The sequence below is a fragment of the Pieris rapae genome, chromosome 19 (genome assembly GCF_905147795.1).
Source record: "Pieris rapae chromosome 19, ilPieRapa1.1, whole genome shotgun sequence".
Lineage (NCBI taxonomy): Eukaryota > Metazoa > Arthropoda > Insecta > Lepidoptera > Pieridae > Pieris > Pieris rapae.
Genome location: NC_059527.1, coordinates 2,584,749 through 2,604,178, shown reverse-complemented (window position 1 = coordinate 2,604,178; position 19,430 = coordinate 2,584,749). Strand labels below are relative to the sequence as shown.

Sequence of the window (19,430 nt, the reverse complement as noted above, 5' to 3'; positions counted from 1 at the left end):
TACTTCTAGAAGAGGACAGTTCCTCTTCTAGAAGTATTTCAGGCCATTTTCGCCCCACAATGACTTCGTTATAGATAAAATAAGAAGCTTAATTTTTCTGTATTTATATTTTTTTATTTTTTACATGTATCGCAATGACCAAGTGTATCGAAATAAGCATTCTAATTTATTTTAACATGTTTTACTTGTTAGATTGTGTTTCTATGCAATGGCCAAGTCAATGTAATTATTTAAAACATAAAATATTTGTAATAATTTTATGGATATAAGATAGGTTTTTAGGTTAGGTTAATCAAAATCAAAATAACTTTATTCAATTAATTTAATTCTAAATTAATTTAATTCATTTACTACCCGTTCGTAAGTCAAGGGCGTACAGCGAGCAAGAATCTCTACGCTATTCCGTTAGGTTACTTACGTAAAAATTTAAGATAGATAATAATTACAGAGAAATTTAAGAAGATAAGAAAGTACCTCAAGTAGGGACAGTAATGTAAGTCAGTTAATGCATTCAGCATTAACTGACTTGGATCTTACTTTTTTTAAATATTTTTTTGATGGCATATACCTGTTTCGCGATATCCGTACACAAACTATGTAACCTTTCAGCTTCGCAACTCAAGCGACATCTGGTCTGTTACTATACAACGGGAGGTACAACGAACGCCATGACTTCGTGGCATTGGAAGTGATCAGCTCAGGCGCTGGCAGGGGGGGTCCAGGGTTGAGATTCTCCTTTGCTCTTGGAGGGGGGAAGAGCGAGGTCACCGTTGAAGGAGATGTTGCTGATGGGGTGTGGCATAGTGTGGAAGTTGAATATTATAACAGGGTGAGTTCATTTCCTGACTTTCTGTTTGAATAATAATTAAATCCTGTTTTAAGAAAGAAATATATGTTGGTACTATTGCTTTATTAGAATTCAACTTCTTAACACACACTGTTTATTTAGACATTGAAGAGTTGAGATCTGCAATCGACGTAAAACTGTCATACAATCACTCTTAGACCTAGCGCGCACCGGTGACTTTTGTCAACATGACAAAAAAGTTTTTGTTGCTGTCACGTCACGCCTCCAAAGCGAGGTGCGCTCACGAAAGGTGACAGTGACAATTTTTTTTAAAGCTTCATTTGTCGAAATGGATTTCGACCGTCTCGGTCGTCATCTGTGAGCTTATAAAGAAACTCAAAAGAGAAAAAAAGCGAATAGAATACTGGGTACACCCCCTTTGGAGTGGCAGGTTAATAAATCGAAAGTTTTACACCATTTTTCATAACCTTCGGGAACATCCAAAGAAATTTTTTGGGTATTTTCGAATGAGTGTTAGAAGTTTTGATGAATTACTTCGCAATTTAGGACCTGCGTTGACATACCAAAATACAAACATGAGATTTTCATTATCATTATGGATATCCTCTTCATGCACTTTCACGATTTGCGTAGACGTTGACGCCATTTTGCGTGCGCTAAAGACGACGGTCCGAATGCAAATGGCGGAAGAACTAGCCCTTAGGGCTAGCGCGCACTGATGACTTTTGTCACCGTGACTGTTTCGTCACTCATATCAAGTCTATGAGTATGTATGGAGGTGCGCGCACGTTACGACGTGACAATTGGGTGACATTTTTGTCCGCCGACCAGCGGACAAGCCCGTGACGAAACTGTCACCGCGCCGCTAGGTTTTATAGCAGCGCGCGCACGGGCAACAAAATTGTCACTCAACACGTAGTTCTTCCGCCATTTGCATTCGGACCGTCGTCTTTAGCGCACGCAAAATGGCGTCAACGTCTACGCAAAACGTGAAAGTGCATGAAGAGGATATCCATAATGATAATGACAATCTCATGTTTGTATTTTCGTATGTCAACGCAGGTCCTAAATTGCGAAGTAATTCATCAAAACTTCTAACACTCATTCGAAAATACCCAAAAAATTTCTTTGGATGTTCCCGAAGTTTATGAAAAATGGTGTAAAACTTTCCATTTATTAACCTGCCACTCCAAAGGGGGTGTACCCAGTATTCTATTCGCTTTTTTTCTCTTTTGTTTCTTTATAAGCTCACAGATGACGACCGAGACGGTCGAAATCCATTTCGACAAATTAAGCTTTAAAAAAAAAAATTGTCACTGTCACCTTTCGTGAGCGCACCTCGCTTTGGAGGCGTGACGTGACAGCGACAAAAACTTTTTTGTCATGTTGACAAAAGTCACCGGTGCGCGCTAGCTCTTAGAAATAGTGATTAAGTAAAAAATTACAATATTAGCGCCATCTATTTTGAGAGCAATAAAGTACTGACTTTGATAAATTTTTTGAAGTGTCAAATTTTTCGTTTGACAATTTTGACGTACGTCTTGAATCAATGCTAAACTTATTTAACCATATTGTTGCATTTGGATAAATTGGTAATAAATTGTCCAAAGACGGCAACGTTGATCTTGGACAATTGTGACAAAGCGTTGTCTTTGGCGGGAGCGGGCGACTTCGGAATAAAGTACGCTTGCGCCAACTTCACGAGGAAGATATTGCCGCCTCGCTGCGATCTGCCCACTGAGACTTGTCACAGGTAAACATTTTATATATCTAACTAGCGACCCGCACCGGCTTCGCACGGGTGCAATGCTGATACTAAATACACTACAGAAAATCTGTGAACGTTGTATATAAAAATGTGGGTTATCCATAAGAGATAGAGATATACCATCATGGACTTTTCTGTAGACCTTTTCAATGTGTACAATACTTAGTACATTATTTTGATAAAACTCGTAGGGTTCAGCCTGCGTTTGCAATGTAAGCGGCAAAAATGTAATTATTTACGACATCACATTAGAAACCTCAAAAATAACAGTACTTCTCCGCTATTAAATGGATGTTATACATATAAACCTTTCTCTTCAATCACTCTATCTATTAAAAAAACCGCATCAAAATCCGTTGCGTAGTTTCAAAGATTTAAGCATACAAAGGGACATAGGGACAGAGAAAGCAACTTTGTTTTATAATATGTAGTCATTAATAATAAATGTTTTGTTTATAGCGAATTTAATCTCACACGAGACGGTAGGACTTAGAGAAAAAAAGACAAACTTCTAGTAGTTCTAGTAGAAAAGGCTTGCCAAACCAAATTATTGTTTCAAAGGGAAGTGGAACGTAAATTACATAATACATTCAATATGTATAACAGGAAAGCAGGCTGGAAGCTCACCTGATAGGCTGTTTTCTTGAAGAAGCCTGGAATAGGTTATGAAATACTTCTGTGCGTAGATGATGCCCACATGGTGGTGTTCCTCTGAAAAAATTGCCTTGGTATCACTACCATGATCTCTAACATTAGTGTAAAACAAAAGTCGACATTAGTGTAAAACAAAAGTCGACAGCGCCATTTGCCCGATTGTGATTGGTCCAACTTAGTCAACATTCGTTGACGCGTGACATAACATCACATGTGAGCAATGACAGATGTCAGAATGCAACATTTCGTTTTACATTCTCATCTGGGTTTTGATTTGTGTAATCTCGGATAACGTAAATATTAAATTAGTATTAGGAATTTCTTGTATGTGATGTAGAAAATAAACTGTGCAGTTTTTTCATTCCCAGATTTCTAGATCTCACTGGACCACTGCAGATTGGTGGACTCCCAAATATTCCGAGCAGTTTCCAAGTTAAAAACAAAGACTACGTTGGATGCATATCAGATCTGTACATTGATCATAAATTCATCGATTTAAACAGGTAACATTTGTCATGTCTCTCTTCGTAGCGGGGCTTGACTTTTTTAATCTCAATTTTAAGTTAAAACACACAAACGCCAAAATAGTTTGGTTAAGTTTAGTAACTTTGGTTGGCCCTTGAGTGTTGGCGAGATGCCTTTAAAATCTATATAACATATAATTTGAACGCCCGACTTCAGGGTAATGAACCCCTAACTACAGTTGAGTATAATTGTTGAGGGCTTATATATTGTTGTTATAGTTACGTAGCAGACAACGGTACGCTAGCAGGATGTCCAGAGAAGAGGTCTCAATGCAGCAGTGCGCCATGTTACAACGACGCGGAATGTCAGGATTTGTGGGATACCTTCCTTTGCAAGTGTCCCGAAGGATTTACTGGCAAGGATTGTGCTGAATGTAAGATATATTCAAGCTATAATAACTTAGGTTTAAAGACTCAACAAAAAGAGTCTTCAATAAATACAAAAGTTTCGCTTACTTGAGAATAATACTTTAGATTAATACAGCATTGTGGTCGTTCTTAAAACAATCACAATAAAAAGATATTTTTCCATATAAGGGTTGCCGGGAAGAAATCGTCTGTTAGCGATAAGGCCTATAGTTACAGACTAAACGAAATTGAAACGAATTCTATAAAATAACAAAGATAAAATATATAATATATAATTAATGTCGCCTCATATCGCCCCTATATGAACTATGTTCGCAGACTAAATCTGTTTAGAAATATTTAAGTTAAAAACAGATTTTATGTAAAAATGTTTCTCTCCAGCAACTGCTCCGCCTTGGCGCTTCAGTGGAGATGGAATGCTCTCCTTCAATCCTCTTTTACGGCCGATACAACTGCCTTGGCTCAACGCACTATCGATACGAACGAGACAACACGATGCCTTCCTCATGTCTATACAAGTGGGACAGAATAGCACCATTCTTGTTACCGTGAGTTTTATATTATTAGTTTTTATTTTATTATTATATTTCTAGTGCACTTATTAAACAATTAACAATTGCACAATTCAAATAAAAAAAAAAACAAAAAAGAACAAGTTTTCGAAGTAAAACTTCTTTAGGCGCGTGAGGGTAATTTTTTACGGATCGTCACGAAAATGCGCAGCGTTTTTGTCGAAGAAAAGGGAGAGAGCGATTGAGACCGATTGAGAAAGAATGAGAAAGTATTCGTTTAGTAGTTACATATTAGAACTTTAGATGACAATTCTATTGAACAACTTGTGCAGTAAACGCAGATTTTTTATTTATTTATATTATTATTAGGAAATACATGGAGTGATCATATACTGGTACTTGTTCATCTGATGCGGCTTTTACCTATCTAATAATTATACCTAAGTAATAATTAATTTACAAAGAAGTTTCACTTGTGACATTATGTATAAATTTACCAAAAATCAAATTAGATCACACAAAAATTAACTTCACTATTAAAATATTTAAATAGTACCTTTTTGACTATGTGGTCTTGCCACATATAATTTCCTGATCACTTATGAAACTTTGCACAAGTCCCTTAAGTCTCAAGTCTATAAGTCTGTGCCAAACATTACAGAAGAATGTATAATTCTTCTGTAATGTTATATAAAAATATATAAAGAAAAATTTAAATCTTTATTTCAGCTGAAATCCGGCCTTTTGCACTATTCATATAATGGTGACACAATGTTTCTCCCGTCGACAACATTAGCTGACGGCAATTGGCATAGAATAGAGATTAAATGGATGGGAACAGACATATCTGTGAACATAGATTATGGACTCAGAAACGCTCTATTACCCATGCTTGCCAACAAAATTCAAGGACAGTATATTGGAAAAATTCTGATCGGTGGACCTGACACTACAGCTGGGATATTATCGTCAGATGTTGGATACTTTGAAGGATGTATTCAGGTATAAAAATAGTTTTAACTACTACCCTCAATTTGTGTATTACATTTTCAGTTTTATTTTGTTTCAATTTACTCATTTAATCTTCTTATTTAGATGAAATTTAATTCTAAATTAATCATCAAAAACTATCTTTTGGATGACTTATATATTTTTGTGGGTAGTTGTATTTAACGTACAAATAAAATATGTTTACCCTGATCAAATGAATAATTATTGGGTATTTTTTGTGATTCATAGAGTTATTTTTAAGTTTCTTATGTCTATTATCTCGGATGCATCTTTAAAATGCTTAAAATTTCAGGATGTGCGCGTAGGAACTGCCCAATCTCTCCTCAATCGGCCAACAGTAAGAGAAAATGTCCGTGACGGGTGTCAGTCTAGGGCTGACTGTTTGTTGTCAATATGTCCGCCATATGTAAGTAGAAGAGACTATTTATTTATTTAATAATAAGTAATCCAACAGCTACTTAACCCATATTATTGTACAAAACACAAATACAATACACAAAGCCAAAACAGATTACACAGATTAAATAAAAAACAGAAAACCTTTGATGCTTTAAAAGACAAAGTGTCATTTAAAAGAAAAACAAAAGAACAAAATTAAAAACTGCAAAATTAAAAAAAAGCAACAAATAATACTAAGAATTTATTAATATCTTAATACTATATACTATTTTCTGAATTTCTATTTTTTTTTTTTGAATTTGTCTTTAAATAGACTTTTGTAAGGTTTCAAAAAATAGTATAGTTTGTTAGTTGCTTAACAGATTTTATGAAGCACCTAGATCCATGGTGAAAAATAAATTAAGAATTATTTTTTAAATAACTTTCAGAGTAAATGCGTATCGTCATGGGACACGACCGAATGCGAATGTGATCGCGGTCGCTTCGGACCCTCGTGCGTGGCCGCGTGCGAACTTCGGCCGTGCGGCGAACACGCCACTTGCGTACCCGACGACAGCAAGAAGGGTTACTCCTGCAACTGCCATGTTGGGTATTCTATGAATGGTAAGTTTGGTAGACATGTTTAAAATGTTGTGTTACAGATACTGTTAGTGCTATCATGCTAGATTTAATAAAATCAAAATATAATTTATCTAAATGAGTAAACTTATTGACAGGAAAAAAATTTATGTTTCTAAATTTATGTTTACTGCGATTCTCGCAGAACGGCCGAGAAGAGAGAATGAACTCTTTGTCCTTCTTTACATAACCAAGGTCTTTTTAATGTAACCATTACATCATTCTCATCACATACGTTAATATCATGCGAATAAAATATTTTTTACCTACTAATTGAAACCCTTAGGCTTTTTTTAATGTTTTATTTTAATTCTCCTAACACATTCTATCGAACTTAAAAAAAGACATATTTTAAATAAAAAAATAACTTTTTTTTCTGCCATATAATTACTTTTAGACTATAACAACTTATTCGGCAATTATTAGTAAATACCAATTTATATTACACAAGAAAGTCGGAGAAGCAATATGCGAATTAAAAAAAAAATTGAATTTTGAAATAAAAAAAAATTACCACAAACATGATCTCCTAGAAGGAGAATGCGTAGAAGAAAACACAGAAGAACAGTGTCCAGGGGGCTGGTGGGGAGTGAAAGCCTGTGGGCCTTGCGACTGCGATGCTTCTAGAGGCCTTCATCCGTACTGTGCCTCTAAGACTGGGGTCTGCCATTGTAAGGTATGAAAATGAGTAGGGTATAATAAGGTAGGTAGGGTAGGTAGTATAAGGTATGAAATGCTGGTATTTTTTATTAGAGATTAGTATTTTTACTTCTAAACATTTCAATTTCAACTAAACTAATAATTGATTAACTGATCCATTTAAATATTTTTTTTTGATAAAAGCTTGCTAACGCTCGGCACACTGATACATTATACACAATACCATAAAACACAATTTTTAATGTGCCAATCATTTGAAGATGACATATACGAAGATATCTAAAAAATATTAAACAAAGCAATTAGTAATTACAAATAAAAAAATCTAACACTATATGAAATCATTTTAAAATAACATAAGTCAAGAAATTTTATTGTTGTATGTAAAAAATTTTCTCTCTGAATGTTAGACATATTTCTAAATTATTTCTTTTTTTTTATATATACCATTTAAATTTTCTAGGAGAACCACTACAAACCCGAAGGTTCAGAGGACTGTGTTCCTTGCCAGTGCTACGCAGCCGGTTCGGTGAACAGCACCTGTGCAAGCCTCACGGGACAATGCAATTGCCGGAGTGGCGTTATTGGCAGAGCTTGCGACTCCTGCGCGAATATATATGCCGAGGTCACGCCCAATACTGGATGCAAAGGTGAACTTTCTTGAACCCACTTCAAATTCAGTGTATGTTTGTGTATTCTTGAGTGGTTGAGATGAATCAACCAAATTCCACTTGAGGGAACAGTCTAAGTATAATTAAAGTCAGCCGACTGAGAAACAGAGAGAGGCAAATAATTGAGCTCCATTTTAGAATATCCACGAGACAGTGAATAATATAGGTTTGCTTTTTTAATTTAATTTATTATAAGTAATTACGCTAAATTTAATTAAATTAAAATAAACCATTTTCTATGACAGCTTTGTATACAAATGTAGAGGTACCTAAGTTAGTTAAGTATTACTTTAAAAAGTATTTAACTAAAACCCCCCTTAATAAGCTATACTGACAATATTAATGTACATTAAACACATTTTTTTTCTATAATTTCCATAATCGTTTATGTTGTGTGTCCCGAATTTAATAAAATAAAAATAAACCATTTTCTATGACAGCTTTGTATACAAATATAGAGGTACTTAAGTAAGTTAAGTATTACTTTAAAAAGTATTTAACTATAACCCCCCTTGATAAGTTATACTGACAATATTAATGTACATTATACATATTTTTTTTCAATCATTTCCATACTCGTTTATGTTGTGTGTCCCGAATTCAATATAATAAAAATAAACCATATTCTATGACAGCTTTGTATACAAATGTAGAGGTACCTAAGTAAGTTAAGTATTACTTTAAAAAGTATTTAACTATAACCCCCCTTGATAAGTTATACTGACAATATTAATGTACATTATACATATTTTTTTTCAATCATTTCCATACTCGTTTATGTTGTGTGTCCCGAATTCAATATAATAAAAATAAACCATATTCTATGACAGCTTTGTATACAAATGTAGAGGTACCTAAGTAAGTTAAGTATTACTTTAAAAAGTATTTAACTATAACCCCCCTTGATAAGTTATACTGACAATATTAGTGTACATTATACATATTTTTTTTCAATCATTTCCATACTCGTTTATGTTGTGTGTCCCGAATTTAATAAAATAAAAATAAACCATATTCTATGACAGCTTTGTATACAAATGTAGAGGTACCTAAGTAAGTTAAGTATTACTTTAAAAAGTATTTAACTAAAACCACCCTTAATAAGTTATACTGACAATATTAATGTACATTATACATATTTTTTTTCAATCATTACCATACTCGTTTATGTTGTGTGTCCCGACGAAAAGATAGTGATTTCAAATTGTTCAAATTTTTACACATATAAATTTATTAATTTCCAGTTGTATACGATGGATGTCCGAAGTCCTTTGCGGCTGGAGTTTGGTGGCCACGAACTAAATTTGGCATTGAAGCTATCACCGACTGTCCTTCAGGTATACCTAATGCTCGTGATGAATTAACTATTATTTTTTACGATTGTCTAGATTTCGATGATACACGATTCATCATCGTATCACGTCGGCAATTGAGCATTTTTTATTGTGTGTATATATGTTATTTTCTTCCGGGACGATATAAATGAAAACTTTAAGTAATTAAAAAATTGCGGTGGAAGTGGGGTTTCTCAAATTATGCGTATTTTTCTCAGGGTCAAGTGGTAAAGCGACTCGTATGTGCGATGAGACTCAGGTGATACCATGGCAGGAACCGGATATGTTTAATTGTACCACTTCTACGTTCTATCAGTTGAGGAAACAGGTGAGTCTTTAAGATAATCAAAACTATGTCTCGTATATCATAATTATATAAGAAAGAATAAAAAAAAATTGAATCATTTATAATAAAATTAAACACTAAATAAAAATATTTAGTCTTTTTTTTAATTCATCATGGTGCTCTATGCTGTCTGTACTTTTGAGGTATAATAGGTAAAAATAACAACCATATTTTTTGAGAGATTATTTAGACTAGATATTTATCTAATTTATGAGTTACTTTTATGGACATATAAATATTTGGTTTTTTTTTCAATCGGTGTTTAAATTACTCTTTGCAGCTTCACAAAATAGAGACAGGCGAACTAACAATGAACACGTTCGTTGGTGTACGTTTGGCCGAAGACTTATCAGCGGCGTGCACGAACACACAACATTTGTATGGCGCTGATATTTTAGTGGCTGAAGGGATTTTGTTAGAGCTTGTACAATACGAGTTGAGACAGGCCGGATTGAACCTTACGCACAGCCAGGATAAAGATTACGTTCGGGTGAGTTTTTTTATATATATTTCATTGACTATTATTTGCATTTAAATATTTTAATATTCTTTTTATAAAATGTCTAATATATAAAGTTGGAAATTTGGTAGTTTTATTCGTATGATTTATTTTCTAGGCACTAGTTATGTAACTTATATTAATTTAGTTACATATATATAGTTAATATTAATAAGAAGCACAAGCAATATCATCGCAGACTTGAAGCCAAAATAAGCCCTTTAGTGTCTTCCATAATCATAAATTGTAATACAATATTCTTGTTTCCGATAATGTACAAAACGGTATTTGTATTGAGTCACTTACATTTATGAACCCTTATATAGACCAAGTTAGGTTATTTTAGCGTCGCAACCCCACCATCCCCAATTTAATGTTAGTTATAAACTCATATTTTGAACAATTACAATTCGTTGACACCCGACACCTAGCTAGCACGAAATAGCTTCCTATACACGATATACCTTCATCGCACACGTGCTATTTTGTAATTAAATGTATGTATATTTTTATGTAATGGCTTTGTGAATGTTTTAAATACAAATAAAACAAATCACACCTTACTAATGGGATTACAGATAATACCGTGCTTATTATCATAGTTGCCAAGTTCTTTCATGAAAATTGACGAAATCCAAAAAGGTTTAAATTTTAGCAAAAACTTTAAATGGCCTTAACGTAATGCCTATAGTTTTAACTGATTGAAATTTCCAGAACATAATAAAATCATCAAATACAATCTTGGACCTTAACTATCAAAAGGAGTGGCGACGTATCAGCGATTTGACAGGAAAGGGCGCGGAGCATTTGGTGCAACAATTCGATAAATATATATCAGTACTGGCTGAGAGTCAACACGACACCTATACCAGCCCCTTCGAGATTGTAACAAGTGATATGGGTAAGAATTTGTTTATCTATAAATATACTAGCGGATCCGACAGACGTTGTCCCGTCTACACGTCTTTAATTTCAAAATTTCAATTTTTAATAAGCCATTTTGATGAAAATTATTATTCAAATGTTATGACAATATCTAACGATCCAGCACATGGTCACACACGATATAACACAATGATAACAAAACTTTTTTTAAATTTCGGGACAGTCTAAAATTAAAATTCGAATATTATTTAAAATTTGACACTGCGATGGTAGCGCCGTCTGTCGGATCCAATGTAAAACATTCCAAAATCAACAACAACTAATAAATTGAAAATTAATTAAAAAAACATTGTCCAGCGGACAAAATTGTGAATCTAAACCATTCCCAGATCCCCTTGAACACACACAAAAAATTTCGTCTAAATCGGTCCAGTCGTTTAGGAGGAGTTCAGTCACATACACACGCACACAAGAAATATATATATTAAGATGTATAGTATATACCTAATACCTATCTCTCTATATACCATCTCAGTATAATGTTTAAAGAAGCCGTTTAAATTTTAGTCAACTGTGTTCACTCAAACATGCACTTTACTGTCTTTTTGAATTTGTCAAACACACTTATATTGCGAATTTAGAATGGTAATTGATTAATGGTATTAATAGTATTGATTAATACACCCTCATACATAACACCCTTCTTCAAACAATATATTTTTTCGGGTATATTTACTAAATCCTTCATTTAGACGAAAGCTGCCTCGTATTCTAATACCTCAAAGTCTGTTCTAGTTTCAAGAATTTTGTCAAACAATTTCGTCTTAGGTTAGATTTTTTTGAACCTTATATCTTAAATTGCTTCCCAATCCAGCTCCCTATAATATTTATACATTATCTACTATCATATTTAATCGACTCTTCATTTGCCTTCATATGTATATATTTTATATTATAGCTATCGGCGTAGATATAGTAACAGCGGAATCAATATATGGCTTCGAGCCAACACAACTTAGCCGAATTATTGAGGGCTATACCACGGAGAAAGTTGTTCTTCCCGATACGTCATCATTCGTACACTCTCCCATACAAACCATGGGTTATTACGGCATCAATAAGTCGAAGAGCAAGAAACCCAGCAGCCCCACTGTGTCCTTCCCAAAGTACAATAACTACGTCAAGAGCAAGAATAAATTCGACAAGTTCTCAAGAGTTCTGTTGCCGCTGGATTTGATTGGGATTAACAATGTTCAAGGTATGTTTAATTGTGTTCCAAACTAAAATATTTTTTAGCGTTTAAGATATTTAAAGTCAGGTTGATTGCCTTAACCTTTTAATTTAATTTCCGTCTACCCTCTTGATACCCCAGGCATCCTATTCCCATCATACCATTTTTCACTCCTCTCAGAAGAACGCGTTTTGGTCAAAGCTCACGGGGCAAACGGCTGATGTTAAGTGATACCGCTACCCATGGACACTCGGAATACCAAAGCTCATAAGTGCGTTGCCGGCCTTTTAAGAATTAGTACGCTCTTTTCTTAAAGGACCCTAATTGGTTAGAAAATATTTCAGTGGGCACACAAAGTGGTGGTGCGTGGCAAAAACTGAAATTGTTGCTTTTCTGAAACTTTGAAATCAATTTTCCTTTTGTCTCTATATTTTATGAATCGATGTGTGGAAAATGTCGTTGATTTCTAATTAATTATTTATTCAATATGGTATACATTTATTGAAAAGACAATTTTATACAAATACGTCATTTAATTTTCTCAGATAATTTAGACACAATGGAATCTCTCAATATGGTATACATTTATTGAAAAGACAATTTTATACAAATACGTTATTTAATTTTCTCAGATAATTTAGACACAATGGAATCTCGCGCAGTCTTCTCCTATCTCCAGTACTCGAGGAACACCTCTCAGCTAATGCCTCTCCGCATGGATGAGTCTGTTAGTCGGCGCTGGGGAGTTAACATCACCGTTGGATCTCCCATACTTCAAGTTTCCTTATTCGTCCCAGAATATGTCTGGATGAAGGAAGCCAAGGATGTTGAGGACTCGGCTGATACTATGGAAGATCTTGATGGTGAGGTCTAAGATAAAAGATCATTGTTTTTATTCAAAGATTTTTTTACATTTTGAAAACATACACGAAACATTTATCAAGTATTTATTTATTTTATTTTTATATTTAGGTACATAAACAGAAAACAGATTTTCAAATGTTGTTTAGTGTGTAATAACGATATGTTAGATACATATAGTTATTACACAAAAAATCTGAAACCCAATTACATCTGTAGTACACAGCATTTTACACTAAATATCAACCACACAACATACACATATTAAACTTAATATATATCATCAATATATATATATAGAAATAAATATAGAAAAAAATATATCACTATAGAAATAGAAAAAAATATATCATTATATAAAATATATATATATATATATATATATTAATTAATTAAAATAAGGAATTTAGTTTGCAAGTTTTCACCGTGAATTATCTGAACATAAACTGAATATTTGCCGTTCATATTATTAAATGTTTAAAAGATCCTTTAAAAATGTTACCTGTAATATGTAAAGTTTAAACGTCAGTAAAGCGTCGTCAGTAACTAAAATATCTTCTCTAGGTATCGCGTACGTAAATAAAGGCAATCCCCAAAATCAAAAGGACAAAAACCCATGGAGTCCAGATAACTCCATACAAGACACACACGGGCCAATAGTCATACAGCCAGCGTTTAAAAAGCAGGATTACACTGAAACGCAAGAAGACAATGTTATGGCTGAAAAGCTGGAACAACCTAAAGCCTTAGCTTTGACCGTGGAGACGGGAAACATGAGTATGGGAAGGAAGTTGGTGTATAAGAGTTTGAATGGAATAAGACTGAAGAAACCCATACGATTGCAATTGTGGCTCGATATCAGCAGAGAGACGTTTGGCTCCAGGACAAATCCGCAGTGCGTTCATTGGTCTACCGCAAAGGGGTATGTTTTTCTTTCTCTTTCATACTGCGTTTTGAAATAGTATGTTTTCGAGGAGTTAGTTAGTTACAGTTATAACAGTAGAATACAGTAGAATGTAGTAGAATTACAAAAAGAACTGAGATGGCGTAGAGACGAAATAAGTAATATTCGTTAGATTGGTGCATCAGTGAGTGATACAGACATAGTATATCAATGAAAAAGTTTCGCTCTTGCTTTCTTTGTGAAAAGAGCGTGCTAAGCCTTAAAAGGCCGACAACGCACTTGCGAGCCCTCTGGCATTGAGGGTGTCCAAGGGCGGTGGTATCACATAACATCAGGTGAGACATCTACCTGTTTGTCCCATGTCTATAAAAAAAATTGCTTAAGCTATTTTAAAAAGGTTTTGATATAGACAACGATTTTTGAAATAACGACATATGTTTTAAATAACAGTAAAATAACGTAATTTTATTACTACTTATTAATATTATTTACTTTTAAATTTTAATAGAAGCTTGCTTCATATAAAGATGATGAAGCTGTTTTTAGATATTTTAAGAAATATTTTTATACCAGGTCAGGTGAGTGGTCCCGCGTGGGATGTCACACAGAAATTGACTATAACTGGTCTCCATACTCCAATGACCCTCTTCTCATCAACTGCACTTGCAACCATCTTTCTACCTTCGCTGTTTTGGTGGATGAAGTGGATATAGAGGTATGTATAAATGAATATTATAATAATTTCGTTTTAAAATCGTCAGTCAGTGCTAAAAACTCTTGATGTATAAATATATATTACAATATAAATAAATAAAAATTGATTTGTTTGTTTACATTTAATGAGCTGAAATATTATTGGACTGATTTCGTAATCACCAATGGAATCCTAAATTATTTTGAAGATAAAAAATATACAAATGTTCGATAATGTAACCCAAGTTGTGAAAAGAGCCAAAAACAAACCCTTAGTCGCGTCCACTGCGCAAACTATTGACAATAGAGCAAAGTGACCCACTACAGTTTTATAAACGACATTAATATTTACAAAAATACCGTACCATATATATATATACATATTTTATAAAATAAATAATCCAGCCGTGTACAAAGGCTAGCAAAAAATATAACGCTCCAAAAACACATATAAAATTACATATCCAATTTTATTATTCTTCAAAACTGTTAATAATATGTACTTTCATATTTATAAAAAAGAAGTTTCTCGATTTGTCTCTTTTCATCACAGCGTGAACTTATTTGACATTTTTTTTTCAGTTCATCCCAGAACCATCTCTTCTTGAATCTGTTACTTCATACACGGGATTCAGTATATCCCTCCCATTACTCCTTTGCACATGGGCAGCGCTATCGCTCATGCGCGGTGGTGCGGCGACCGTGTCCAATTCCATTCATAAACACCTCATTTTCTGTGTGTTCATGGCGGAGCTTCTGTATTTAATCGCTTTGAAAGCAAGGAATTCCTTGGTTCAAAATGAGGTGAGTTTTTTTCTCATTTATTTCTATTCAAAATGTATAAAAAACTAATATTGTTATTGGTACATATATACGATGCAAGTTATATTTTGAACGAGATATAACGCTTCTAAATACCAAAGTCCATAGCAAATAAAATAATTTAAAAGTCCTTGCTATATTAATAATTCATTAGTTGAAAAGAAAATACATCAAATTTACGCATCTAAGAACTTAACTTCGGAGTTAAATCTGAACCTTTAAACGGCTGTATGATGTTATTTCGTAGTAAATAATTGCATATCATATTACAGTTCGCATGCAAAGTAATAGCAATGTCGCTCCACTATTGGTGGGTGTCTGCGCTCGCGTGGAGCGCGTGCGACGCGTGGCAAGTACGTAGACTCGTACGCGAAGTACGGGACGTCAATCACGGACCAATCGCGGCCCATCTCGCCGTGGCGTACGCGGCACCCGCCGTCGCCTTGGCGTTGGCCGCTGCCCATCATCAGCAGCAGTATGGGAATTCGCTATTGTAAGTAAATAGTATTTTTTTTAGATGATAAATAATTACTATTTAAATTAATTAATAAATTAAATGACGCGTTGCAAATAAGAATTGTAATAGTTCGTATAACTTGTAATCGCTTCTCTCACCGCACAGACTTTAAAACATAATAAAAAAATAATAAAAAAAGTTTTCATTATTCTGCATTGATTTTGGATCTCCAGGCACGTTAATTAAATCCGACTAACTTCAAGGAAAAGTAACTTAAAAATCGTAAAGAAAGGATTTTTTGATAAAAGAAACCCTTTCTTCTTAAATAAAATGTTCCGTAAGGTATATTATTTTTGTCCATTTTCTTTATTGGCATGAAAGAAAGTGTTGTTTTTTTTTACATTTGAGTCGTCTCGATTACTTTACATTTTGAAAAATATTTAAGCTACTTTCCCTTGATGTACCTTAGCCATCTTTACCTGAGCACTTTGGCGGGTTTCTGAAATTCTCTCTCTACAACAATTTGTACAGATTCTCTAGTTATTAATAAATTAATTTAAAATAGTTTTTATAAACTTGTCAAATTATTAAATATCTCATTGAGGCTACAATCCATATGTTCCAACAATTTAGTTGCTGGGTGAGTTGTCACGAGGCAGTGGTATGGTGGGTGGTGATACCAGCGGGCGCCTACGCACTAGCGGCCGTTATACTACTCGCGGGCGCCACGAGAGCTGCCTTCACAGTGCGAGATCATGTTATTGGATTCGGGAATTTGAGGTAAGGATTCATAAGAAATACACCGATTTCTACCTTCAGGTATCTCAAAAAGCGCTAAACCGATTTAAAGGAATTTTGGGCTTTTATTTTGATTATATCTCATAAATGGAAAAGGAACTGATATATTATATTTACCGAGTAATTGGGACACATTTACATACACATACGATAAATACGCTGAATATAGAATACTGTTTTGGATAATTATTTTTAATTTCGCGCTTTGGCGCGTTAGGGAAAAATGATGATAGTAATTTTTTATGATGCGCTCACCGTCACAAAAAACCGACACCCTGAAGCTGTAGTCAACATTTTAGTGCTTTTGTGGTAGTTAAATAGAAACTAGACAATGCGTTATAATAAAATTTTAAATATATTAAATACCTTTTTTAGTATTGTTATTGTGGTTTTTTCTACATTCTTTTAGTAATATAGATATTTTTTAGAATAGTTTTTTTTTAATTTAGAATAGATTTTTTAAAAGATTTTTATCTTGTTACGTCAAAGATTTTTCCGTGTGTACACACGTTTATTTTATTTTATATCAGATACATGAATTACTATAAAAATACAAAAAATGTATTTAAAGATATTATGAAGAAAAGAATTCAAAGATATTTGGTACACACACTTTATAGTGCAAACTAAATTAGTTTAAATTATCTCCTCGTTACATACTTCATATTTCAGTAACGTTGAAATCTTCCACCTACATAATCAATATTGTTCCAGGATGTTACTAGCCGTGAGCATTATCTGCCTGCCACTAGTCTGCCTGGCGTGGGCAAGTGGGCTCATCTTGGGCAGTGAGGCAGGTGACAGGCGGAATCTGCTCAGCTCCATCCTGGCGGGGGCGGTGGCATTGCACGCGGCTGCTGCATCCCTCGGATATATCGCCTTTAATATTCGAGTACGGGATAATCTTAAAAGGTAAGATTTTACTTTAATTAATTATAATACTAAGGGCCTGTTTCACAATGTATGGATAAAGTGCCAAATAGCTATGCAACATATAAATTATTCGAAAGATAAAAGTTACGAATAAGAAACTTCACTTTTCATGACAAATAGCGCTATCTGACAGTCGTGAAACCCAAAAATACTGTTTATCCTACAAATAAGTAATAAATATCTTATTTGGAACTTATCCGGACATTGTGAAACAGACCCTAAAACTTAAATAAGATTTTCTAATAAAATGTGCGGGTGAAGAATTTTTTTTAATTAATTCATATTACAGAATAATACAATAAAATCATAGTGTGTTACTTTAGAAAACCGCTGTGGTTTGTATAAATGTAACCATAGCAGTCTTGTTTAGAAACGTGACAAATTACTTAACTGTTTAAGTTTAGTGTTGTTGTAAGAACAGAGTGTTCACTTTATGAATTTTTTCAGAACAATTCTAAGATGTCTTGGAAAGAAGGTGCCCTTAGCAGATACATCTGTTATAATAAGCACCAGTGCCCAGAATTTATCGCAGACAAATAGGTATTTTTTGTTTCATTTGTTTATATTTTCCTGTCATTGTAATAAAAGTCATAAAAAATTAATATAATCTATGTATGTATATTAAAAATCTTTAAAACCAGTGTAGTGTTTAATATGTGACAGAAAATATGTTATTAAATAATTTTAATGTAGATATACAATTTTGCATATTTTTACTCATAAATAAATATCCAGGTCTTCATTGGCCTACCACAGCGGAACAGAAGGGCGACAACTTCGAAATATTGGTATCTCTGCTTCATCCACCACCTCAAGGTCTACAACGAAGACCAGCTCGAGTCCTTACAGGTATATGTTATTTTTTAATATGAGATTTATTTTTTTCTAAAGATGTTCACCGTGCGAGAATTTACATCGTACTTAGCTGGATTAGAGTTTAAGAATCTATGTTCTACTTAACTTTTAGAAAATAGCGTAACAATTCTTAAAAGGCCGGCAACTTACTTGAGAGCCTTCTGCCAATGTGAGTGTCCAGTATTACTTAATATCACATTAGCATTCTGCCTGTTTGTCTCAGTGGCACTGGGGGACTGCCGCGGTAAAGCTATTGCATAGCATTTTTTATCAACTTATGCAATTATAATTATTTATGTAGTATTTTTTTCTTTGATATTAAGTCAAGTTTTTTCTTTGATAATTAATTAAATCTCTACCAAACTCAGACTAACACGCCTTGCATATATAGTTTGTCTCACTCTAGTGCTACATACACAGTATGTGTTCTGTTCCACTCTACAGCTCCTGCGCTACGTCACCTATTACGCCAGACCGATGTGAGACGCAGGATGCGTTCTGTCCCGCTCTAAAGTGCACCTATATTACGTCATCGTGTGTTAGTTTTATTATTTTCGTTACGGAATTTCTTGATTCGGTCGCCGCGCTCAAAGCCCGCGATAAATCTATGCAATAGCTTAAAAACTTGGATTTGAAAAAAAAATTAAAATCATATATTAATATTATTTATAGAAGCGACGGTCAACTCCGCCATACAAGTACATCCACGTCCAACTACAATACGAGTGCCAGCGACATGCCCGCTTATTTGAGAGGGTTCGACTCCTCGCTACATAAAAGGAAGGATGGTAAGAGAAGCTCCCATTTTTTTATATTTT

The 19,430-nt window shown here is 33.9% G+C and overlaps 1 protein-coding gene across 9 annotated transcripts in view; it reads left to right on the top strand.

The window, feature by feature from the left end:
* Positions 1-19,430, top strand: part of LOC110999080 (protocadherin-like wing polarity protein stan) — a 113,433-nt gene that overhangs the window by 87,577 nt on the left and 6,426 nt on the right. For 8 of the 9 annotated variants that reach the window (XM_045632426.1, XM_045632428.1, XM_045632421.1 and 5 more), the window contains exons 24-48: positions 610-829; positions 2,419-2,561; positions 3,584-3,733; positions 3,974-4,128; positions 4,505-4,671; positions 5,365-5,637; positions 5,939-6,052; positions 6,474-6,648; positions 7,197-7,339; positions 7,787-7,973; positions 9,239-9,331; positions 9,547-9,656; positions 9,955-10,164; positions 10,888-11,074; positions 12,017-12,316; positions 12,922-13,152; positions 13,715-14,072; positions 14,628-14,769; positions 15,330-15,551; positions 15,842-16,062; positions 16,660-16,806; positions 17,539-17,736; positions 18,205-18,297; positions 18,493-18,606; positions 19,285-19,400. In XM_045632426.1, the coding sequence (XP_045488382.1) occupies positions 610-829; positions 2,419-2,561; positions 3,584-3,733; positions 3,974-4,128; positions 4,505-4,671; positions 5,365-5,637; positions 5,939-6,052; positions 6,474-6,648; positions 7,197-7,339; positions 7,787-7,973; positions 9,239-9,331; positions 9,547-9,656; positions 9,955-10,164; positions 10,888-11,074; positions 12,017-12,316; positions 12,922-13,152; positions 13,715-14,072; positions 14,628-14,769; positions 15,330-15,551; positions 15,842-16,062; positions 16,660-16,806; positions 17,539-17,736; positions 18,205-18,297; positions 18,493-18,606; positions 19,285-19,400 (4,469 nt within the window). The remainder of the gene's footprint in view (positions 1-609; positions 830-2,418; positions 2,562-3,583; positions 3,734-3,973; positions 4,129-4,504; positions 4,672-5,364; positions 5,638-5,938; positions 6,053-6,473; positions 6,649-7,196; positions 7,340-7,786; positions 7,974-9,238; positions 9,332-9,546; positions 9,657-9,954; positions 10,165-10,887; positions 11,075-12,016; positions 12,317-12,921; positions 13,153-13,714; positions 14,073-14,627; positions 14,770-15,329; positions 15,552-15,841; positions 16,063-16,659; positions 16,807-17,538; positions 17,737-18,204; positions 18,298-18,492; positions 18,607-19,284; positions 19,401-19,430) is intronic. The other variant, XM_045632424.1, reaches the window with a different exon arrangement.